Consider the following 26020-nt stretch of genomic DNA (forward strand, 5'->3'; position numbering starts at 1 on the left):
GATGTTGCTTTGTCCTTTTCATCACTACAAGTCAATTCAGCAGTAAATGAAAAAACTGTTTTTCAACCATGTCTTGCTACATGTCTATATTATCAAGCCTGAAAGAAATTTTAAAGGTGATGAATTATTTCTAGGATGAATTATTTCTCCTATGAAATCTGAGAATGCATAAAGAAGTGTGACAAAATATGACTGCCTTTGCTTTTCTGCAAAGAAGGATGTATTTGGGGAGGGGGAGGGGGAGGGATGTCTTACACTGCATGCACAATTATTAGGCAAGTTGTATTTTTGAGGATGAATTTCATTATTGAACAACTACAGTGCTCTCGGTCAATCCAAAATGTTAATAAACCTCAAACCTGAATATTTAAGAAAGTAAAAGTGAGGTTTTGGCTTTCTTAGGAGCATATCCATGTGTGCACAATTATTGGGCAACTATTAATGTGCAGAATTATTATGCAACTAAACGAAAAACAGAAATTCCCCCATCTCACTCATTTATTTTCATCTGTTAAAGTGAGAATAATAAACAACTCAAAATTTACAAATAAACATTTCTGACATTTCAAACAAAAAATCAGTGACCAATATAGCTACCCTTGTTTGCAATAAGAGTCATAAGCGTCCCATTCATGGAGTCTTGTCAGTTTCTTGATCTGTTGATGATCAACTTTTTGTGAAGCAGCAACGACAGCCTCCCAGACACTATTCAGAGAGGTGTACTGTTTTCCTTCACCGTAAATCTCCCGTTTGAGAAGGGCCCACAAGTTCTCAATAGGGTTTAGGTCAGATGAGGAAGGGGGCCATGTCATTATTCTTTCATCTTTGAGGCCTTTACTGGCTAGCCACACAGTGGAGTACTTCGATGCATTCGATTGAGCATTGTCCTGCATAAACATCATGGTCTTCTTGAAAGATGCAGACTTTTTCTTGTACCACTGCTTGAAGAAAGTCTCTTCTAAAAACTGGCAGTAGGTTTCGGAGTTGATTTTGAGTCCATCTTCAACCCAAAAAGGTCCAACTAACTCATCTGTAATAATACCAGCCCATACCAGTACCCCACCTCCACCTTGCTGGCATCTGAGTCGAAGTGGAGCTCTGTGCCCGTTATTGATCCAGACACGGGCCCATCCATCTGGTCCGTCAAGAGTCACTCTCATCTCATCAGTCCATAAAAGCTTTGAAAAATCTGTCTTCAGATATTTCTTGGCCCAGTCTTGCCGTTTCAACTTATGTGTCTTGTTCAGTGGTGGTCGAGTTTCAGCCTTCCTTACCTTGACCATGTCTCTGAGCACTGAACACCTTGTACTTCTGGGCATCAGGTAGGTTGCAGTTCTGGAATATGACAGCATTGGAGGATAATGGGTTCCTGGTAGCTTCACGTTTGATTCTTCTCAAATCTTTGGCAGTTAATTTGCGTCTTTTTTTTTCAACACGTTTCTTGCGATCCTGTTGACTATTTGCAACAAAACATCTGATGGTTCTGCGGACACGCCCCAATATCTTAGCAATTTCAAGAGTGCTGCATCCCTCTGAAAGACTTTTTACAATTTTTGACTTTTCAGAGTCAGTTAAATCTCTTTTTAGGTCCATTTTGCCTGAGGAAAAGAAGCTGCCTAATAATTATGCACACCTTGATATAGGGTGTTGATCTCCTTAAGCCACACCCTCCCTCATTACACAAATACACATCACCTGATATGCTTATATCCAATAAACATTCAGGTTTATACAGCTTGGAGGTGGAAAATATGCATAAAAATGATGATATGGTCAAAATACTCATTTTCCTAATAATTGCGCACACAGTGTAATTCAGCCACTGCACAAGTGCCATCTAAATCCAATTCCATCTTCTTAACAGTTGCAGCATAAGTGAATTTTGATAAAATGTGTTTTGGCTTGATGCGAAGGGAGGGAGACAGAACTAGCATTCATATACTGTGCATTGCAATTACTGTATGTGTTCCAATATCACACTGATTAACACTTCCCTACCCTGTTTTAGGATCAACATTAAGGCTGCTTCACACAAACAATTGTTCTGCAACAATAAATATATACAGTAACATCCTATCCCAGCTGGGCACACTCATAGGAACACATATAAGGAACTATTTTAGAAATATATCTAGTTTTTATCTTTGTTTTTTAAAATTTAATAAAGTTATAAAAAAAGAAACTGATTGTCACAAGTTTTGTTTTTTTAATATTTTTATTGAACATTTTTTTTAAAAAACAATAATAAAAGACAATACAAACTAAGAAAGGAAAAGAAAAATAAAGAGAGAACAGAAAGTGCAAGAGAATGGGGGGGGAAAGGAGAAACAAGAATAAGAAAAAGAGAAAAGAAATATTTAAAGAAGTGACTTCCTATCTTCATCACAAGTACAAACTTAGTAATTCTTCACCCCTATAAGGTTACATGCACATATCTCTTCTTCCCATAATTCATGCCTCATCCATACACAAATCCATAAATCATTAACATTTCAGTCCTGGTGTCAGCAAAAAGTCCATAAGGGTTTCCAGAATTTTAGAGAAATGTGTCTTGGTTTAACCATGGTCAAACAAACCAACTTTGAACTCCTTCCTTTTGCTTCTAGCAATCTTGAATTTTAATGCATTCAGATGTTGTTGTAGGATTTGATATCTTTTAAATTTTTCTTTTTCCCATTTCAAAGGCTTCTTCGAGGCTTTAGCAAACCTCTTTTGTAAATCCAGTAAGGAGTCATGATCCAGGTCATTCTCTTGGCTTCTCATTTGTATTTCCACTTTAACTATTATCTCTGTTTTATAATCCACATTTTTAAAATTTTTTTCCAGTATTTCAACAATTTCTTTATAATCTAATATTTCTGCAACAGATGAGGTTTGTTTCAGGTCTTTATCCTGTAGGTCTTCCAAAGTATTCTCTTTCATATCTGTCATTTTTAAACATTTTTTGAACATAGTTTCCATAGAAGCAGACATCATTGCTGACATTCTGTCCCCATTCTTCAAATATCTCCTGGAGTATTTCAAATGTCATATCATTTTCTGACATTTTGTCTCAATGCTGACCAAAGACAAAAGGCATGCCTCTCTCTCTCTCTCCCCCCCCCCACCTTCTCCTTTTATGCCTGGAATCTTTAGTCCCCTCTAGTGTCCAATTTCTGAAATAATAAAGTCTCGAATTTCAGTTATGACTTAAGGTTGACTAAACAATTCCCACAAAATGCTATTTATTTATATAATTATTTCCAAAACCTTATAGCAAAAGTCCTAATATTCCAAATTTGTCCTGTCCCTTAATTTGTTTATAACTTTCTTGGATTAAAGCCTTATTTAGCTTTTTGCTTGTTTGTTTTAAATTATTTACATTCTTAAGCTTATACTTAATTTTTCTTTTATTCTGGAATGAATAAAAGAACTACAAGGTGGCTTTGCAAACTTGTCATTTTGAAGATCTCTAATAGTCTTAAGATAGTTAAATAGGTACTTTAAGTGATTAGAAAGTAAGTTAGTGAACCCAGTGTCCTTTAAAAGGCACAGACACAGTTGAGAGCGTGATGGCTTCCCTTTGTCTCCTGGCGCTCAAACCCATGGGAAACTGCTATCCTGTGGTCTCCTCACAAGGATCAGCTGTCCAGAGCACAAGTGGGCAATCTCCCATGCTCTCCTTATCTCGAGAGGTTCCATGGGACTGGCGGTAGTCCTCCGGTTACAATGGCAGTTGGGACTGGAATTTTCATCACTAAATGCAGTCGTAAAGCGCAATATCACATGACTGCATCACTTAGTAATGGAAATCCCACAGTCCCAGTTGCCATTGTAATCCCAGGACCATGCAGGTCACTAAGTGGGAAGAGGCTGGAGTCCCAGACAAGCAGGCTGGTGGGGGAAAGCAGCAGGTGAGAGCCACGGTATGTGTACAGATGCCACAAGGGGTGCCATAGGCAGGTGCTATGGAACAAGGGTGGACAAAAAGGCTGCAGGAATGGGAGCGACTTGTGACTTCCAACTTCCTGTTGGCTTCTGCACTGACTTTGCTTATGGGAAGCCAGCAGGGAACATTGGAAATTGCGATCACATGACTTTGGCTCACTGAGATGTCATAATCATGAATTGGGCACTGAGTGCCCAGATCGTGATCATGTGACTGCGGAGATGCTGCAACGGCTGGAACTCCAAGTTGTAAGTACCCCTCATTCAGCACTGTCATAACTTTGAATGGTCACTGAACAAGTGGTCATAACCCAAGGACTATCTATACATGGTGATCCACCAAGAAATTAATTTTTGTTCTGTTTCCTATCTGGAACTTTATATGTGTGGGTAAGGGGAGATTAAAAAACCGCAATGCATGACCTTGAAAAAGAACTATACTTTTTAGATTCATAGAAGGATAAAAAGACAGTACCTGATAAAGACAGTTAATATCTGGCATTAGTAACTCATGATCTCATCACCACCAGGATAGACTACTGCAATACTCTACATAGAACTATTTTTGAAGACTACTTAGAAACCTCAGTTGGTGTAGAATGCAGCTCTCTACATGTTGGAAGTAAGAGGTGTTGCAGGCGTGTAATGCTGTAGATGCTACACTGATGTTGGTTTTGACCTTTAAAGCCCAGATACTTGCAGGACTGCCTTCTGCAAGCAGAACTGACTCAGCTGAGATCCCCAATCAATTTTTTTGTGGCAATTTTTTTTGTGGGCCCAGGTGCAATGTTTCTGACAGAGGTTATAAAACAGACTCCCCATAAAAGAACATATTTATTTTAGAAGTTGTTCAATTTATTTTAGGAGTTGTTCATTTTATTTATTTATTTCATTTACAAGTAAATACCATATTGTGATTGTTTAACTTCTAAGCTTTTAGAACACATACCAACCCACACCCAGGTATTCAAAACCAGGGGTAAAAAAGGCAAGACAAGACAAGAACATGGAAACCCCAATAAACTCTGCTTTTACCAGTCTCAGCTACACTACCTAATACATATCTAATCTTCAGTTGCGATATTCACAACAGAAGACAGAAAGGATGGCTAGTGGATATGTAAAAGCATTAACTATGGATATGAATTTCCATCTAATCAAGCACCCAACCTACCACGAGCACTAAGGCAAAGCCACGCATATACCCTGGACAAAGCACTCTGCTAAGAGAACATACAATTGAAGTATATGGAATTTAATTAAGTTATAACTTACTATCCGATATGGATGATGCAAAAAGGAATCTGGACAGCCAGCTAAAGCCATTTTACCGACAGTACTTCTTCAAAGTTACATCTACTGTTTCTTAGTACCTGCAATATAAAAACAAGACTATGAGAAAATCCTCCTAGAGATATTTATTGCCTATTTATTATTATAACTAATAGCTCAGTATCTTGTGTGAACCCAGAGCATTGGACTAATTCAGTAAAAATACGTAATGTATTCATGTCATCACAACTTCTACATACAAAATAACCTCCTTTAATTTACAAAAATATTTTAAATTAGGTGAGCTAAATTGTTTATCACTCAGCACTGAACTATATCTAATTTGTCAACTGAAAAATGTCAGGTATTTATCATGGACTTTGGAAAAACAGTTCCAAGATGAAAAGGAGAGATTTCAGACTGAACAAGGGAAAACAACTGCTTCAATTTATCCTCCAAATCATAATAATATATTTTAATGGAAAAAAAGGCCACTCACTTCTTGAAATTGCAGAAAGCGATACCCTAATTTTTGGAGATATGAATGGGGATTTTCCCTAAATGTAGATGAATCTGGATTTTCCAAAAGAATTTTTAGTAAACCTCCAAAAACATTCTAGACTACATGGTCATTACCCTCCCTTTCAGACACATGGAGATACAAACCCCTTTTAAAAAAGGAATATATTTATTACTCTTCTGTTCATGAAACTTGCTGAATGATAGATATGTATTAGATTTCCAGCTCATTGTAAATTAAACTTACAGATGTAGAAGTTGCATCTCAGAGGAATCTTCAATTGAGAAGATGGCAACTTAATGGTTTATTATTACTACAGCAGATATTTGAGGTGTTAAGACAAATTAAAGAGCTTCATCCAAACCAATTAAACTCCTGATTTTCCTTTATTTGCAGCATAGAATTCAAGTAATACATTTAGAGAAGACTGTTTATTTCTTTAGCATCAAACAGAAAGAAAGCCATACAAAAACAAATCAATATATTGATGAACTAACTGAAGCAACTAGAATTAAGACAAAGCAGAATCTACAACTCCAGGACCAGACACATTTTCTGCAAAATACTATAAAACCTTCTAGGAAATCATGATTAAACCATTAACTGAAGTAATGAAAAAGATTCAACAATATTAAGTACTTCCTTCTTCCTGGAAGGAAGCTTTAATTTCATGATTTATACAGAAGTAAACAAGCTGACTTGGCCAGAGTCACAGAGACTTATTTCATTAATTAATGTAAATTATAAACTTTTTACAGCAATACTTACAAAAAAAGACTAAATGGCTTGTAGCTGTATAGATACCCCTGATGGGACTGGAGTTGTTTTGAAAAGATATATGGGAATAACATTAGATACATTTTAAATGATATTCTTAATAAAAATCAGAAAAGCAAGAAAGTAGCCATGATTTTTCTAGATGTGAAAAAAAGATTTTGATAATTTGGAATGGTTATTCATATTTATGACTGAAAAAGATGAATTGTGGCTTGAATGTTGTTACATGCATAGAGTATTTACAAAAAATAAACAGCCAAGTCAATGGTAAATAGATTTTATCAAAAAAAAATCTGCTTTAATTAAGGGAACAACACAAGTTTGCCCCCCTTTTCCTTCTTTTCTACCAGCATTACAACTACTGGCAAAGCAGAAAGAAATAAAATTTCAGGAATTAAGTAAGCAAATCAAGAACATAAATTAAAATTATATTTCAGTCAGATTCCTCCTGCCAAAGACTGATTTTTCCTTGCGTTAAATATATTGTAATTATTTTTGCTTTCTGAACACTGATTTTATATCCAAAGAATTCTCCAAAACTATGAATTGTTTTCATTAACTATTTTATTGACTTTTGTGGTTCTGTGATGGTTAGTACTACATCATCTGTATAACATTTCAGCTTATATTTTGAGACTTATTATTTATCTCCTCAAACTTTTTCTGCCAGTATTTCTAACACAATGATGAATAATAAAGGAGAGAATGGACACCCTTGCCTTGTTCCTTTACTGATTTGGACATCTGCAGAGAGTGCTCCATTAGCTATAATCTTTGCTTTTTGCTGTTGGTATATACTTTTAACCCAAGCTTGAAACTCTTCTCTGGGGTTCATTTTATTCAATACAGACAGCAGGAATTGTCACTGCAAATTATCAAAGGCTTCTTCTGAGTCTAAAAATATTAGTGCAGCTCTCTTCCTTTCTACTAGTTATAGTCCCAGAAAAACACAAGAAACATCACAATTTAATTAGATACATGCTTACAGCAGTGAGAATAAATTTTACCCGATACTGGAAGAAAGATACAATTCGGGCAGTATCTGATTGGGAGCTTAAACTTGGAGAATATGCAACAATGGCAAAATTAACAGTATATATTCACAACAGAAGTTTAACCAAATTTAAGCATGAATGGTTAAATGTAATGGTGTAATGGTTCCCATACATACATCACACAGCATGGCAACAAACATTTACAGTCTGACTTCTAAGGGGGCCCAATTGTTTATAAAAATTGTAAATTAGCAGACGGACAAAAAGAGAGAGGTTAGAAACTGAATAATCTTTTTCTTCTTTCTTTTTCCCCCTTTTTTCTTTCTTTTCCAGTATTTTAATTGTCATCAAATTTGCTTCATCTTCTTTTTTCATTTTACAACATGCACAAACATTAAGTGACAATACAGTGGAGACCTTAATCAACTTAAGACCATAATCAGCTTAAGAACAAAACTTTATTGTACAATAATATTTACTGTGTTATATTGTTTTTATTATATTGTACAATATTTTTTGTACAATCTTTATTGTACAACAAATACTTTGATGCAATCTGCATCAGTTTTCTAACATTATATTCAATTATATTCAATTCTGGATGAAAAAACCAAATATTTTATGCTCATTAACACTGATATTTTAATTTATAATACTGATTTTTTTTGTTTTTATCCTCAATGTTCTAAATTATCTAAATATTAGAGTGTTAATAATTTTTAATCAACACTCTACAAATGTTGTGCAAGTCAACTGTACAAACACTATACAAATTAACTGCATTGAAACAATATAATGTATTATATAAGTTTGTGACAATATTAAAAAGATTACTCTTAAAAATAGTATTTGTAGCAAACAATGGACTTCATAATTGTGTTTCTTATTTTGAGTAGCTTCATTTGACTATGTGTTTGCCAATATGTGACAGCCACAGCATAAGCAATTCTCTCTGGTCTATGAGAATCTAAATTTTGTTTTGGCTTCAAAAAGAAATGCAATCCACTAAGTGTAGAGCAATTTTAAACATTCTCTTAGGTACAAATTGAAACTGAGCTCTAACTGGGTACTTTGCTGGAACTTTTTTTTTTTTTTTTAAGATAAAAATTGAAAATGTTCGCCCTTTTACTTGCAGAGATAAGGAATCTGTAAAGTCATGTTGAGGTCTGCAACAATTGTGGTGTAAAAAGTAACTCTAAACTTAACATTAGTAGCACATGCCTACTAATATTTTATTTAAATGTTTGTTTTATATTCACATACATTATGAAAATCTCTTTCAAAAAGTTTCCAGCTTCAGGCCTAATTTTAATCATATATAGATTCTTCTTATATCAGTTATTGATTGTTACCTTGAAGATAGGAAATGCAAGATGCATGTGTATGGACAGCAAACCATCATTAGACTAAGACTTATTTATATTACAGAAAGTAGATAAAAACTAATCATGAAGTACAAGCAGAAAACACAGTCTCCTCCAGAAGATACACTTTCAACTATCATCAGAGTTATATCAAGGCATGATATAACCCTTATTTATAAATGAAGTTCCTTGACTGATCTTGGGGCAGGCATTCTCTCAGTCCAACCCTTCTTTGAGCTGATGGGAGAGTTTAAACAAATCAGTCTTGTGCTTGTGGATAAAAGGTAAAATGCAGGTCTCATAAATAAATAAAAGTGAATATCAGAAAATGTACTAGTATAATGCATTATACCAACATTGCACCAACACTGAGTTTGCATCATAAAATGTCACTCAAAACAAATATTTTAATATTCAGTACTAGTAGTTACTTTCTTACTGATCTGTTTTATCTATGCTTTATACTTATACTAGCCTTGTTTGCACCCAAAAATCTAATCCAAACATTGCCTTGTTTGTCTTCCATTATTCTACTCAGATGTGAAACTGAACCACAGCTATGGTACTTCCAGATGTAAGCTTTCTTTAAAAAAAGTCAGTAATAAAGAGGATTTTTGAATTTTGAAAAGCATATTTAAGATAAATATATAAATATTTGCTCCTTTGTTTGTTGTACTGGCACATCTGGACAGCCTGTGCTCAGACTTCTGCATACGCTCTTACTCATCTCAAACTCTCTTATACCTACTATGACCATCTTCATTCCACCAAAACCACTTCTTGTTGTCAGCATGCTGCGGGTATCCTATGTGCCAACATAACAGAATTTCAAAATACTTTAAATGAATATTAAAAAATATGAATATCGGCAATTTGTGGAATGCTACTGTACAGTAATCGGCTTTAAAAAATGGGTGTTTGCAATTAGATTGGCCATTGCTGTACAAACCACAGAAAGTTTTAAGCACTGCTCTGCTCATTTAAAGTTCTCTGTCAAACACTGCTGCCTTCTCTGTGCCACTCAGAAGATACTACTGTTATCTTTAAAATCCTCTCTGCCTCCTGTTACCCATTCCCCCTGCCCAACAGTAGAACTAGACAGATACTGTGCTCTTCTAGGTTTCAGGGCCAATGCATATACTCAGCTGAGGCTTCTCAAGTAGCAGAAAAGGAGAGTCAATCCTTGATTGCAGTGAACTTTAAAGTGCCTGAATTATGACCTTCCACATAGACAGAGGAGCAAAAAAATTAGTGGTATAGAAGAATGCTCAGAATGTTGCACTATGGGTGTTAAAGGAGAAAGATATCCCTCCTAAATAGAAGTGCTAACTAAACTGTCCAACTCCTGTCATGCAGTATTAGGAGATGGCTGATGCCACTGTAGTCTGGCTTACTTGGGATTCAATAGCATTGAACAGACTTGCTTAGGATTGCACTGTAAAATTAATAATAATAATTTTCAGCCACAGTGTGAGCAATTCACAAAACAATTCCTCCTGATAGCCATCTAGATATTGTTCTCTTTTTCACAATGAGGCTATAGAATCGGGGGTGCAGTGTGTGGGGAGAACTTTTAGAATAAAAAGCTGTTATCCTGATGGGTAAGTTTTGTTACGAAGTGCTATGAGAAAATGGCTACAATCCTAGTTTTGCTTACCTAAAATAAACTTAACTGAACTTAGTAAAACAGTCTTTTTCTTTTAATTTGATTCATATCCCTGCAACAGAAAGACCACTCACAACGTTGTTATATGTTGTAGATCTAAAGAACATTTGAATGGATAACATGCTTTTCTTAAGCTTAGTAAGTAAATAATAATTCAGAAGGTTTTTAATGATTTGCATAGAGGCTAGATGATTCTATTAATTGCTGCTTGTTTGTTCTTTCCAATCCAGGAAGCAGGGCTCTTATCTTCTTCATTTTACTGATTTAAAATGTTATAAGTGCGCACAAAGAGACCACATGTATCCTCAGAACAACTTATTTGCAGGAGTACAGAAAGAAGGAGAAAGTAATAAACCCAATTCTGAATGAATAATTATATTTTAATCTAGAATTAGTTTTCTGTCTGATTACAAAATTTTTAAATGAAACAAACACAAAAGCAAAAATGGAATAGATTAAAAACAGCACTGGAAAAAATAAATAAAACAAAAAGCATAAAAAGCCATTACAAAATAGGTAGCAAAGTCTGAAATCAATGGGAGAAGATAAATGTCTTAGGATGGGTCCAAAAAGTAGAATAATGTAGGTGACAGGTAATAATGTAGGTGACAGGTAATGTAGGTGACAGGTAATGTTGGTGACAGGTAGGTGACAAGGAAAGCATATTCTGGTGCACAGGATCTCACAACTGGGGGAAAAAACTCCCTTGCAATCTTTGCCCTAACTTCATTTGGTAGAAATATGAGGACCACAAAGCTTCACTAATAAGCTCTCATCCATGTTTACCTGGATTGAGCACATGTTTTCCTCCTCTTATGACAGCCACTGCTCCACTTGCTTTATTTCTTTCAGTCCAAAATAATATCTGGCAGCTGAAGCAGACAGAACACCATGCAATATGTCAGCACAATCCTTAAACTGTCCTGAATATTCAGCTATAATCACAAAACCTATGCAAATAAAGTACAAGGGAACATAACTTTCAAGAAAAGTATTTAGGACTGGATTTTTTCAGTTAAATAGATTATCCCTGTTAAGGGGCAAGGGGTGGGACAAATAGAAAGGGAACAGAAACATGAGGTACAGAACTTTACAGACCTCAAGCTTGAGCTTTTATGACCTTGGCCCATTTGAAGTTAGAAGTCCTAGAGAACATTTATTCAGATCAAAGGAAACGTTTTTCTAGTTCAAATCCTATCCCCAGATTCTGTCCTACTCACAGCTGAAAATGTTCTTAATTAGGAGGGGATGAAAATAGAATAGTATACAAAAGCCCTTTTCACATATTCATATAGGACACCCATTGTTTGAAACCCAAGTGAGGCAACTCAGATTCCACACACACACTATCACAAACTGGGCCTAGCCACATGAATGCCCATCTGTAAAGGCATCCTATACGTGAAGAGCTGCTCATATATGTCTACTCTGATTTGGGTTTTCTTGTAGAGAACAACAATAAATGAGGGGGATAAGGCCAGAGTACGATTACTGGTAGTCCTTGACTTAAGACCATTTGTTTAACGACCATTCGAAGTTACGACAGCATTGAAAAACTTATGACCAGTCCTCACACTTACGACCACTGCAGTCATTAATGTGATCAAAGTTCAGACCACTGGCAACCGGCATGTCCTTACGATGGTGGCAGCATCCCAGGGTCACGTGATTGCCATTTGGGACCTTCCCAGGGGGCTTCCAACAAGCAAAGCCAATAGAGTAAGCCGGATTCGCTTAATAACCATGTGATTCACTTAATGACTATGGTGATTCACATAATGACTGTGGCAAAAAAGATTGTAAAATCGGGTGCTGCTCACTTAATGACTGTATCACTTAGCAACAGAAATTCCAGTCCCAATTGTGGTCATAAGTCAAGGATTACCTGTATATTTCTACTTCATCATTTAATGCCTTGTTCTGGCAATACATCTGAATGGAGAACTGACCACACAAATAACTATGAGCAATGATAAAGTCATGCTGTGTTAGTCATCCAAAGTACAACATGACTGTCTGCAACACAGAATCCTTTATATGTAGAGTTCTATGCATACTCTTCTCCACTGAAGACTGTCAGGCTGCACACATGGATGATGATGACATACCGTGCTTTACAGAAGAGAAAGGAGGGTCAATGTTGCTTGTTTGGCAGGTTTTGAATGCAAAAGGATTGTATGAATAAGGCTTAAGAACACCTTACATATAAGCTACGTGTGAACAGTAACCAGTGAAGGAAGAATTCCTGCCACTGTCTTTACTGAATTCTTCCCAATGGCACAGGAAAGGGAAGGTAAATAAATGCAGAACTGCGCTACTCAGTTCCCAATGAAAGCAACTCTCACTGAAACCAATGCAGGTTCAAAGGAAAGTTCATTTATTGGAAAGTAATGAACAGCTCTAGAGCATAGTTGGAACTGAGTAAACTTATTTTTACCTCACTCCCATTTCACACACACACCCCTTCAGTCTTGGAATCTCTCTTGCGCATGTTGAAGATGTCCTCAGGTTCTCATGTTGGTATGACCTTGGGCATTCCTGAGAGCAAGATAACAGCCCATCTGTGCCTAATGGTTAATATTCCCATCCTGTACCCCCCTTCTCTGTAATGGCAGAAATGAAGCGAGCAAACTAGCAGTACAAGTGATTGATTGCGAGGATTCTGACAATTTCCCTTCTTGCACCACACCATTAAAGTCTAATGCTAGGTAAGTAACTTCCTGCATACTTAGCCCAAATTCTCATCCATTAGTACTAAAGATCAATTGTGGTACAGCACTAGTCTGCTGAAGTTCAGGAGCAGGGAATAAGCAGCTTCTGCCAGTCTGATCTTAGTAGGAGAGGGAAAACAACATTCTTAGCAATTTTAATAATACACCTTCGTTTCCATTTCCTAGGACTGCATATAACTGCGTATTTAATTTGCATCATGATTATCAGTTTTTCCCTACATATCTAATTATTGTAGATACATCTGAGGAAAATAGTTTTAAGAATGCAAAGAGAAAAATATAAACCTTCCTTGAGAAATATTATTTAACTTAAGCATGCTAATTCAGAAAATCAATCTATAGGCAAAAATATATTGAGATAGAAAAAGATGCAGGAGGAAAGAAGCCTGTTAGTCAGTTGTGCATTATCCTTTCCTTAAACTTCAAATATTACGTCTGTTACTCTCTGTTGATTGAGAGGAAGAAGGGCACCCCATTCAGAAGCTTTATTCCATTATTCTATGACTGTCAAGCACATGCTCTCTCTGATTACTGTGACGATATTTTGGCTCTGAAGAGAAGGCCTGTGGTCTTTCCAAAAAGCAGCAACTATAGTCATACACCAAGGACTCCACCCAATAGCCCCAAACCACTCCTTGCCTTAAATGGCTGTCATCAAGGTTCTATGGCTAAAGGCACATTCCTCAGAAGTTCAATAATAGTTTATTCTTTCTAATAAGAAAACTTAAATCTGTAAAATTTTGAAATTATGTAGACTTGGGAAGCTTCCATTCCATTCAACTACATGAAGAGTAAAATTAGGAATATTGCTGTTGGAGACTCAGATCAAGGTGGTAGGACACACTGTAGGTAATCCCCAGTTTAAGAACAAGTTCCATTCCCAAGGTCTGCCCTTAGGTCGAATTTGTATGTAAGCCAGAACAGTAGTATTGTGCAATTAATTCAAACCATTGTGTATTTAACTCAAATTTTGCTACAACAGGCTCTGTTCTTAACTATGGGTCATCTGTAAACCAGGCACTCTTAACCTGGGGACTACCTGTATTATTATTCAGTTATGCTTAATGCAGTGGAAAATTTCCTGAAAAAGCCACTATCACTAGCCAACACTGTGAGAAGAGCTGTGAAAAAGAGATGCAGAAGAAGCATAGCCATCAAATCTGTGTAGTTTAGGAGAAGGATCATTCCCAGGTTCAATCCCTGGCATTTCCTGTTCAGGATCTCATGTTGCAAGACTGTGAACAGATTGTACTCAAGATTCTAGGGTGTTAGGGTGCTTATTCTAGCAGAATAAGCAGTATTTGACCACAAATTTGATTTCATGTTAGGCAGTTCATTCGATCCATCAACTAGAGTTCTTTCACAAAAAAGCTACAGGGCACAGCTCTGAAGATATCACATGCCAAATCATGTCTCATAGTAACATATGGAGCTATAAAAGAATAGCAGGGTATGGAAGACCACTGCTAAATTTTTATATGGTATAAAATTTTATATGGTATAAAATGTTAAACTTTATACCATCCCAGGAAAAATACATTAATCCAAGCTCTACTGGACTTCACTCTCAATGAATCACCACAAAAAATGCATAAACAACAAACCAGAAGAGAAATATAATTACTATATATCATATAACTGAGAGACATCCAATACCAAAATATCTTCCTGGATTCTCCAAATGAGAGAAATCCAAGATTGTCACAGATGTCTAAAAGCAAAAAGAGTTTCTCACCTGAAACATTTTAAGGCTGTTTTCAAAATGGCACGTGAATAAATACAGCAGCACATGGTCTATCCCATTTTTAAGAGAATAATCCATTACATACTACACAACAGGTTAACTCACAAAACAAAATAACCTTTTCTTTCACAAGAGAACAGGAAATTCAGAGACTCTGGTATATGTTGTAGGTAAAACCCAATTTACAAATCCCTTCCTTTCACAATTTAGAAGCAAAATTTAACTTCAAAAGGTTCACCTGTATTTTAGTGCAGTCAAATAAAGTCCAAATTATTACCTAATATGTGGCATATACAACATTTGGACTGAATATTCACAAAATATTCATCTCTGATCACATGAATAAGATCCTAATCAACACCAAAAAATATTTCACTGTCTCATTAGCTGCTATTATACTTCATTTCATCACTGAGGAGTGGGGAAAGAATTTAGCTTGTGTAATAAACTAAAGTGATTACGCAAAAACTAAGAGAAAGGGGGAGGTCCTTTTAGGCTGTGGCTGCTGAAGTGGGAAACTAGGAATGTGTGACTCTACTGAAAGAGTTACAGAGTGGAATGTAAAAAGGCAAGTAGAGGAAGAAGACATAAGTGGTTGGACAGAGATGAACAAAGAGAGCCTATGAAGAGAAGCCTGGAGAGACCATATCTGCTGGAGTCTGGAAGAAGATGGTGTCCAGGGCAGACCACCATTACTGCTGCAATTTGCAAGCAAACAACCAAAGGGCTGTAAGCAGGAGCCAGAGGGTAGATGGAAGCTTGTCCAAGGATTGTGAAACTGATTGGACTAGACTTGGTCAATGGTGGGAAGAGAGGCAGAGGCTGATGAAAAGGAAGAAAGGTTGGAGCTGAAAAGAGTGAGAAGCGGGGGTGGTAGTGGAATACTCCCTCCAAGAGACTGCTAAAATACAGAGGCAGCCATGGTGCTCTATAGGACTGTCCCTGAATGGCTTCTCCCTATCTGCCAATCCAATGCAACTCCTTGATATACAGCTGTGCTCATAAGTTTACATAGCCCTTGGATAATTTTTAAGATGTGGGCCATTTTGTAAACAAACATGGGTGATCAGACAGAAAACATTTTTTAAAATTTGTAATGTCATTCAAATTAAACTACTGGGCATCACAGAATAGCACAATCATTAAACAAATCATAGCAATAATAAAATGGTCCTGCTCAAAAGTTTGCATACCCTTACTTCTTAATATCGTGTATTGCCCCCTTTAGCATCAATGACGGCTTGCAGTCTTTTGCGATAGTTGGATGAGGGTGGCACTCTCCCGGACTCTTAGGGAGTCCTCTTGGTCTCGCAGTTCCTGTTAGAACAAGAAGTAGAGGCAGTGGCCAAGAGGGCTTCTATGCAATTTACATTTGTTGTATCTGCTGTAACCATTCCTGAAAAGGGAGGCTTTGCTGACAGTCACTCACTCCCATGTCATTTCACACTTGCAACTCTCTCTGCATGAGGGCAGTCCTTGAAGACTAATTCCAACATTGCAGCTGGTTCAGCATGCAGTAGCCAGAGTAGTTATGGGCATACCCATGTGACGCCTCCACTGCAGGAGCGGCACTGGCTGCCAGGTAGCTTTCAGATGCAATTCAAGGTGACCAGTCCTTTAAAGCTCTACACAGCTTACAACCCGCCTATCTTGAGATTCACTGCTCTGAATGAAATCTGAATTGGAGAGATGAGGGACAGAATGCACAAAGAAGTCTTCCACTGAAATAATAGCATCTTCAGAAACCCCACCTTCATATCTTCTTGATAATGCCCTCCTCCTTTGGAATGACACCCAGACACTGTTAAGTTTTTGAAGAGCCTTGAAGACTTGGCATTTGGGGAAGAAATGGAATGTTGAATTATCATCAAGGTACAGGCACCTTTGAGTGTGTTGTGGGTGTTGTCTGTTTTTTGTGGTTTGCATGATTTTAACCCTATTATTGTCAGCAGATTGTAAGATGATCAGAGTCTTCTAACTGCAGCAGTAATAAAAAGTAAAAACTCAGTACACTATTGACAAAGATGCATTTCTACCCTCACTTTTCAAGCATGGTTTCAAAGCCTCAATCAAAAGGACATCAATCTCAAAGTATTTTTGGCTCCCCTATACCATGAATAGCCTTTCAAAGGGCATAGCAAAAGTGAGAGAGGATGAAGTAATGGTTCACAGCCTTTTAAAGAAGATTATCTTCCATTTAAATTACAGTGATATTTTTGGCAGCACCTAGAACTGCTCACATCTACAAAGACAGGCTGAAGAGCCACTAATTTATCTACAAAGATATTGCCAAATCATGAATATTAAAGAGAAACCAATGCCTTAGAGCACAAGAATCTGAAGTACTTAAGTCTGCTTTCCTGGACACTAATGTTAAGGAATCAACTCTGCGATACCTAGTTATTGCATGCTTGAAACAGAAGTATTTCTCTTTTTTTCCCATTCCAATTCAGAATTCATACTCTCATGGAATTAATTTTAATATTCATAAACTACTGATTACACAGCTGTCCTTAGCAATGGCAGCTAGTGTGGAGGTTCTTAATAAATCTGAAATATAAGTCTTTTTATAGTAATGTGTTTACGTCCCTACACAAATCTGCAATTTAACCTCTTCCAGCAATCTGAAAACACCAAAGCCACTTTTGCTCACCTAAGACTGACAACTACTTTCATACAATTTTTTCCTGTCTAATAGCTTGAAATCAACCCTTTGAGAAGTTGCTAGTTGCCAAGAAGGACCCATCTCTTTGTGGTCTCAGGATCTGCTACAGCAGAACTGCAGAGGATGGGAGAGATGTGGTTGAAGAAATTAATTAAGAAATGGAAAGGATGACTAAAAAATATGACTAAAACTAAAGGCAACAGCAGAAGTTGAACAACCTTTACTGTTGCATGGGAAGGAGAAAGGGCAAATACAGTAACCTACTTGGCAACCTATCTACCTAATAGAAAAAGTAGCATACAAAGTTTAACACTCAAGAAACCAGAAAATGACAAACTCCCAGAAATGACTAATAACCAGAAAATGACAAATTCCCAGAAATGACTAATAACCAGAAAATGACAAACTCCCAGAAAATAACACACACTGTCAGTATACTAAATAAACCTTTCTCACAACTGAAGGATCCAACATGCATGTTTCTCAGAAAGTAGCAGGAACTCAAAGCTTGATATCTAGGTAAACTCCCAGCCTGAACAAGAAGTCTTATAACAGAAAGAAACAAAAACTAGCAAAGGCACTCAGAGCTCAGAAAATACTCTGACACAGCCCAATATGCTTACTTACGGGGAAGCAGTGTACAGGGCTATGGGTTCTAGTCAGGGCAGTACTCAACACCAGAGCACATTCATAGGCTGCTTGTAAAGCCATTGAGAAATTTTTTGCAGAATACAGAATTTTTAAACGTATGAGGGTTTTCTGTCATGAGCACATCTGAACAGAACAGCAGCTGTGCCTTTCTCACTCAGTTAAACAGCTCCAGGTTCACTTTTCCAGAGATGACTCTCTGCAGCATCTTAGGGCCATCTTAGCACATAATCTCTGTATAGTAGATTCCCATGTAAAACAAATAATGCGGCCTCTTGTTTCACAAAACAAACACCTGTACAAAGTGTGCTCAAATATCAATAGTGGACCAAGAGTAAGAACTACAACACAGTTTGTCATAACTACGATGAAAAAGTTTCCATGTGAGTTTTCAACAGAGTGTAAAGCTTGTGAGCACTAGTGTTCTCTTGTATTTTAGTAAAATTAAAGCATAACTATTTTCCTACTATGTGATTGATGAAAAGTCAACCCTGCTTTGTAATCTTTTCTGCCACATGAGTTGTTTGGTTACATGCTGAAAAGAATCTTCCCATACATACAACACAGACACACACTATTTTATTTTTGTTCTTATTCATCTAGAAGCAACTGCTTCTTTAAACTCTATTCATACTTTATATGACCAAAAGTTCTCCTCTTAACAAAGTTGGTTAAGCAACAACTGAGGTATACAAACTCATTCTATTCAAGGATTATACAAGAAGGGGACAGTGGACATGAGTAAATTAGCACATCTCCAAGTCAGCCATCTTATTGGAAAGCATCTTCTCTCTGTGGAGAAACTCTTAAAAATCAGAATCCCTAATCATATGGAGAATCTTTCAACAAAAGAAATACCCCAGTACAAATAGTCACATTCTTCAGATGGGAGCTGATGCAAAGAAGACATTTAATATGCTCGCCCCTTTTTGACCTGCTTCTCTCTTCACACAATGTCAGAAGGGGGCTTCCATATAGTCCCAAAAAAGAGCATGTTAGGTATACAAAACACCTTTGTCATTTAATTAAAAACTTTATACATGCTGACTTCAATAATCAATTGTGGTCAGATTTGTGATAATTATCCTAAAGAGTCCATTACAGTCTTTAGGAAACAATCCCACCAATTTCTAACATATGTGTAGAGCATGCTATCACATTTATTTGTTTTAAAAACAAAATAATTACATACAGCCTATTACAGAAAGAGAGAGAAGCCACTGAAATATGGTTTATTCAGCATTCAAATGAATCATAATGCTTTCCTTCTCTCCTAACTCAGGAAGATGTACTTCTGTAAAGAATTTCTGCATTTCACAATACAGTATAAAAGTACTCTTTATGCAATTAATTCAAACTCCTCCAGTTAGAGTTAAAGAAGGAAATATAGGAGAAATTCTTCTAATGGAAGAGTTTAGCTGCCCAAACTCATGAATCTGAGATGGCCAGCTACCTAAATTGAAATAGTAAATAAATAAAGGAGATAGTTAATATTTAAGGTCTAAAAACTGTTGAGAGGATCTTCATCTAGACTGAACAGAGAAAGATACAAATATCACATTTACAGCAAATATAATACCAAGTACTCTAGCCATCTTGATCAAAAACAGCTTCCACAATAAACAAAGAGTTATTTATTAAATTTATATGCTGCCCATCTTCCCCAGAGGGTGGCTCTGAATGGCTCACAATTAAAATAAAACCCCAAAACAGTTAAAAATATAAATATCCACACTAATTTAGTTAAAAAGTACATACATACATACATACATACATATATATATATGTATGTACGTATGTATGTATGTATGTATGTATATAAAAATAAAAACCCATATACATAAAAAGAGTAAAAACATTCAAGATGACGGGGTGGTAGAATCAATTACCCCACAAGCCAATTCTGATGGTGTGAGCCCCATCCAGCCCCCAGGCCATCTGTCATAGCCAAGATTTCACACTCTTCCTTTATTTATTTATTTGACACCACCCAATTCCAACAATGGGCAGCTCACAATAAGTTTAAATTACACTGTTCAAATGTCAGGCACTGTAAATTAAGTAATGAATGACCCCAAAATTTGATGTCCCACCAATGCTGAACAGTTTTTATCAGCAGCACATAAAAGCTGATCCATCAAATGTTTATGTTTATTATTACTCTATGCAAACAACACATTTTAAATGTGTTTTATAGTAATTTTATTAAAAATTACAATTACAACAATAAAAACTAACATAAACTAAAAAAAGAAAAGAAAAGAAGAAAAAATAGAAGGTGCAGAAAAGAAAAAAGAGAAAGAGAAAAATAGAAAAAAAGGAAAAGAATATACTAAAGAAAAAGAAAAGAAATATATAAAGAAATGACTTCTCCCTTCATCATAAGTATAAACAGTTTCCCATCTCTTATCTATAAACAAATCCTTAAAGCCTTGTCATTTCAATCCTGATGTCAGCAAAAGTCCATTAAGGGTTACCAGAGTTAACTTATCTATTTTAACTTTGATCAAATAAACCAACTTTATATTCCTTCCTTTTACTTCTAACTATTTTGATCTTTATTCCCTTTAAATAATGTCCTAGAACTTGATTTCTTTTCATTTTCTCTTTGCCCCATCTCACAAAATTCTTTAAAGTTTTAACAAGCCTCTTTTGTAAATCCAATATAGGAAAATTATCTAGGTCACTGTCTTGGTTTATTATTTGTATATTCCTTTTAATTATTAAGACATCATCTGGTTTCTTTTGTATATCCAGTGTAACTTCTGGGGAAGAAATGGTGGACTGAAGATGGCTCCTCAAAAAGCAGAGCTGACAACTGCAGCAGAATGAAGAGTGAGTAGACCGGCTCTTCGATAATTCCTGTCTGGACAGAGGACTTAATATTGTCCACAAGTGCTCCAGACAGTTGCCCCTTGGAAGACCACAAGACAGCAATCTCCAGCAGGGTTAGAGCTCTGGGAGATGAAGGAATAGCCATCTTGCTCAAACTGCAGTCAGCATCTTTGAAAGGACACTGGTCCGCGTATTTCTTTTTCTAATCCCTTTCGGAAATTGCTTGTTAACTGCTTTTCAGCTATTAGGAACCTTTGAATCAACAAGTTTTACAGCACAGGGTAAGTTTCATTCGATCCTTAGCAAAAGAAGTTTTAACTACAAGTTTAAGAACTTTTTTTTTTTAAAATAAACAGCAAAAGGGTGATTAAAACTTTGATTTTAGAAACTTACAAAAGTACTAAGGGTTCAGATAAATTTGAAATAAGATTTTGGAATTAATTATAACAAATCCTTCCCATGGGAAAATGCTTTTGTTTTGAATTCTTTTTAAAAAATATAGTAAGATAATATTTTAAAAACTGGACACTAGAGGGAACTAGAAGAAGCTAAAGATTACAATTAAAGTATAACATTTAAACTCAACTTATAAATACAGAATGAAGCAAAATATTTTAACACTGGACTTACTGAAGGATATTTTTGAACAATGGACCCAGAAGTTAATTTTAAGAGTGTCTGCCTCTGTAGATAGACCGTGTTTAAAAGATGTTATAGAAAAAAAGCCATTTTGGATCAAGCAACATGCTGAGGAACCACTTATTTGATGATAAAGTGTTTGCTTGAACTAAAAGACTTTCTTGACGATCTGCACAACATAAATGTTTCACCAGCTAAAAGCCAGTGGGCACAAGTGACAGAACTAGAAAGTCTACTATCTCACCCTTTTACTGTCACCAAGAAGTTGCAGTCTGAGGATTTAACACCTGGTAATTTCTTGTTGGAGTGGAAAAGTTTGATGTATTGCCAGAACAAAAGAGGAGGATTAATTGCTGATGGCACTGTATCTTCAGTGAAGAAAAGGGAGGGTCTCTTGCTGGATAATCAAATCCTGTTAGCTGCTATTTACATTGATCCAATGAACCGACTTTTGTCGAGCAATGACCAAGCTACAGGAAAACAGGCACTCTATGAAGTAGCAGTTCACATGAAAGGGTTACAAGTACTATCGGAAACACCTGAACCACTGGATGAAGCTAGAAGCATTGGTAAGTCAGAATCATCCTCTTCAAAAGAAGAATTAGAGTTTGACGCCTACTTGGACAGAATGGAACGTTCAAAGTGACACCACTTAAGCATGGAAAAACAACCAGTAAATATCCAAGTAAAGGAATTTCAGCAAGAATTTTTTGAAGGATTAAAGAAAGTGGAAAAGTATGACTGCTCATAGAAACTGACTATAGAAGAAGCCATCCTTGTTTATCCAGAGGTTATTAGTGATTGTAGCTAGAACTGTAACAGCAATGCCACCCACCCAAGTCAGTGTTGAGAGACTGTTTTCAGCACTGAAAACAGTCAAATCAGATTTAAGGGCTTCTATAAGGGAGGATTTGGCAGAAGCAATTCTGTTTCTAAGAACAATATGTTGGTCTTCAACTTCAACAATCTTCTACAATATAATTTTTATTTCATTAAATGTAATGTTTCATATTACATTCACTTGAATTTTATATTCAAACGATACTTTAATCTCAAAAAATAAAGTTTGTTACTTATGTACCTAATTGAATTCATTTCTTTTAAAATGGTCATTTGTTAAGTTGTTTTAGGTGTTCAATTGTTTTTTACTTTTTTGTAGTTTTGACTTTGAATTCTTTTTAGTAATATCAAAGGATATACTTTAGATTTTTGAACTAGAAGAGAGCTCTATTAGGAACTAGTTGTTCCTGATTTTCTTTTATAGTTTTTTTATATCTTATTACTTTATAGTCTTTTGATAAAAATATAACCTCGTTGTTTTTATTTTTTAGCTTTTATCCTTTGTTTAAACTATAAGGTTACTGACTGTTTGTAATTTCTTTAATAAATAAAATGAAAAAACCAGAATGTCTTAGCTATAGCCTTTAGACCCAAGATTTAACAGGTTAGGATTCTAAAAAGTTGCCTGCTGATTCACGTTGGCAGTGATGAAATGTGTTGTATGTTGCATGCTTGCAGTCGATATAGGAAATATATAATTAGTATATTTATAATTTATTTCCTATATCGATATATAATTAAAGGAGCTGGAGTTGGTGGTATCATGAATAAAGGAGTCAGAGTCAGAGTCAAAGGTTTTATGTGCCGACTCTACAGCCCTACTCATTTCACAGCTATATGTAATGGTGTAATATCTTGGTTACTAAATAAGAACCACCAATTGCTACCAAAAGTCAAAAATATATTTTCCTTTTTTCCCTATTTATCTTATAGCAATTAAGAGAAGAATGCATATGTAAATATTGAAAATGCAGAATTCACAAGCCTCTTTAACAAACAACGTATATCAATTATTAATTCCTGTAGATCAGGTGCAGATTTATCTTTCTAACATTGTATGATAATTTTTCTGGCTATTCCCCCATGCAAAATCTCCTGATGTTACAATTAAGCTGCAAACACTGGGAACATAACTAAGAAGAAAACATGCACCTTTAACCCATAATAATTAGTCTAAACTAATGTTAAACATTATTCAATTGTATCCTATCACTGGGTCACTTCCGGCTAAGTTCTGATCATATGAATGTTTCAACTTCTAAGTGGCACTCCTATAACAAGAAATTACATGCAACCTTTGTTGAATATACAAAGTCATTTTAATATAACTTTTCCATGGATAAAAGGTTCCAATTTTTAACTACATTTGAATCATTTTCATATGTATCTTTTGGCAATCAATACTAGTCTACACATTGGCAGTGAATGACACAAGAGACCTCACGAAACATGTCAAGGGGGCTTCAGGCTGCCTGCCTCCCATTTAGAAATCATTTAGCTAGCACTGCAGAAAATAACCCCTCTTAGCCTTCTCCAGGAGACTAAAAAGACTAATGTTTTCCTTCAGCCTTAGAAGCAAAGGGACCACTATTATTTTGTAAACAAGCTTTGAGAGAGGGCACCATTCAAAACATCATTAAAAGTGAAGCACTCATTTGAAGCTTTCCATAGCCCTACAGTATGCCAAATTCAGATATTAAAAAATAAGATAAGGAATGGAACTTTCTAGCTGAACAACAAAATATAACTGCATTATATTCTGCCTCTCCTGCCATAATTTGGTTGATATTTTCCGAGTTTCTACTAAAATAGACAATACAAGTTTTAATGACAAAGGGGAGAAAGAAAGCAAACAGCAGTGAAAGCTAAAACGTTTAGTAACTGCACAAATAAATCATAATTAAACACTGAAGAAAATATCTCACTCTAAAAAATAAATTTTTGAGAAAACTGAAATCAACTCAGAACCTTTCAGAAACTTCCAAAGGAACATATTGACAGCTTTCTCAGCATCCAAAAATTATTGGCCGCTGGATTCTTTATATATTGAGTTAAAGCAAGTACATCAGTCAGAAATCTGATATTATCAGATCCTTGACAGTCCTGTATAAATCCAGCCCAGGTTGGATGCACAATAGTCGGAAGAACAAACTGTAATCTGAGGCCCAAGAAATTTACATTCTTGGCATCCACATTTATTAAGGAAGTAGGTCTATAATTGGAACATATAGTAGAATTCCTAACCAATTTGTTTCAATGAAGCTAAGAAGGGTGGGGGTGGTAGGAATTTAGTTGAAAACATTTCATCATTCATTTCCAGTAAGAGAGAAAGAAGAACTCCACTATATTTTTTGTATCAATGAGCTAGAAAATCATAAGGGCCAGGAACCTTCCCTAATTTCATCAATTTAGCTGCAGTTACAATTAAAGAGAGGTAAAAATTGGCGTATGGTGTATGGCGATCACTTTCTACAGAAAATTATTTCTCTTATCAATCTGTTGATATGAATTTAAAATTACAGTTTGGAATATAATTTTTCAAAACTATAGCTAGAATCAGTGCAGATGTTTTCATATTTAGTGCAGATGTTTTCATATTTTTCAGATATAAAACATATAGTAGCACACTGCTAAAATTATGTAAGTATAAAAGCCAGTGGCAGAATTCTGTCCCCTTTGCCAGTACCCTACCTCGGGCCTTATATTAAAAATCTTGTTTCAAAAGGTGAATGCTTTTTAAGTGCATTTTTAGCAGAGACCAATGATCTATATTTCTCAAAAGAAACAGAGTTTCTTCTTCTGCATAAAGTTTGCATTAAGAGATTTAACTTTAAATCTTTTTTGCTCCTTTTTATAAACAGAGTATGCATTGGCATTACATCAAATAAATACTTTTGTAATTCCCTACCATACCAAAGACTGGGACAAAACCAAGTCCAGAGTCATACCACCTCCGATTCTATCTGCTCAATAAATCTTTATCCTTCAACAAACAAAACATATTTTTTATGTACAAAAGAAAGGAAGATACGTTTCTAAATATTCACTAAATCCATCTATGCATACGACCATGAAAGAACTGCAAATTCAGAAACATAGTCCATATGCACAATCTAGGAAGGCTTGATTCAGATTTCTTCCAACTATTACCTTAGTATACAAATTTGAAAACAATAATGTAGTTATTCTGAATCATACAGATTCAGTAATGCTAACACCAATCTTCTAACCAAACAGCAAATATTAATAATTACCTTTTTCATCTTCTGTTTTTTTCAAAGATGAACTTTGAAAATTTCCTAAACAAAACTGCAGCACCACCTGGACATTTAGAATCACTACTTACATCCATTTCTGCATCCAAGCTTTCTGTAACAACAGTCTGTCCTTTGGGGA

The 26020-nt window shown here is 35.7% G+C and overlaps 1 protein-coding gene across 4 annotated transcripts in view; it reads right to left on the bottom strand.

Annotated features, from left to right (window-relative positions):
* GRB10 (growth factor receptor bound protein 10) overlaps nt 1-26020 on the bottom strand; it is a 119505-nt gene that overhangs the window by 73636 nt on the left and 19849 nt on the right. For 2 of the 4 annotated variants that reach the window (XM_007425657.4, XM_025165057.2), the window contains exon 2: nt 5203-5300. In XM_007425657.4, coding sequence (XP_007425719.1) covers nt 5203-5253 — 51 coding nt within the window. In that variant the 5' untranslated portion in view covers nt 5254-5300. Of the gene's footprint in view, nt 1-5202; nt 5301-11307; nt 11329-16196; nt 16219-26020 lie in introns of those variants that run through there. The other 2 variants (XM_088150123.1, XM_088150124.1) reach the window with 2 other exon arrangements.

The sequence above is a fragment of the Python bivittatus genome, unplaced genomic scaffold (genome assembly GCF_059951505.1).
Source record: "Python bivittatus isolate LINGU-HERP-01145 unplaced genomic scaffold, Pbiv_v1 ctg000610_np1212, whole genome shotgun sequence".
Taxonomy (NCBI): Eukaryota; Metazoa; Chordata; class Lepidosauria; order Squamata; family Pythonidae; genus Python; species Python bivittatus.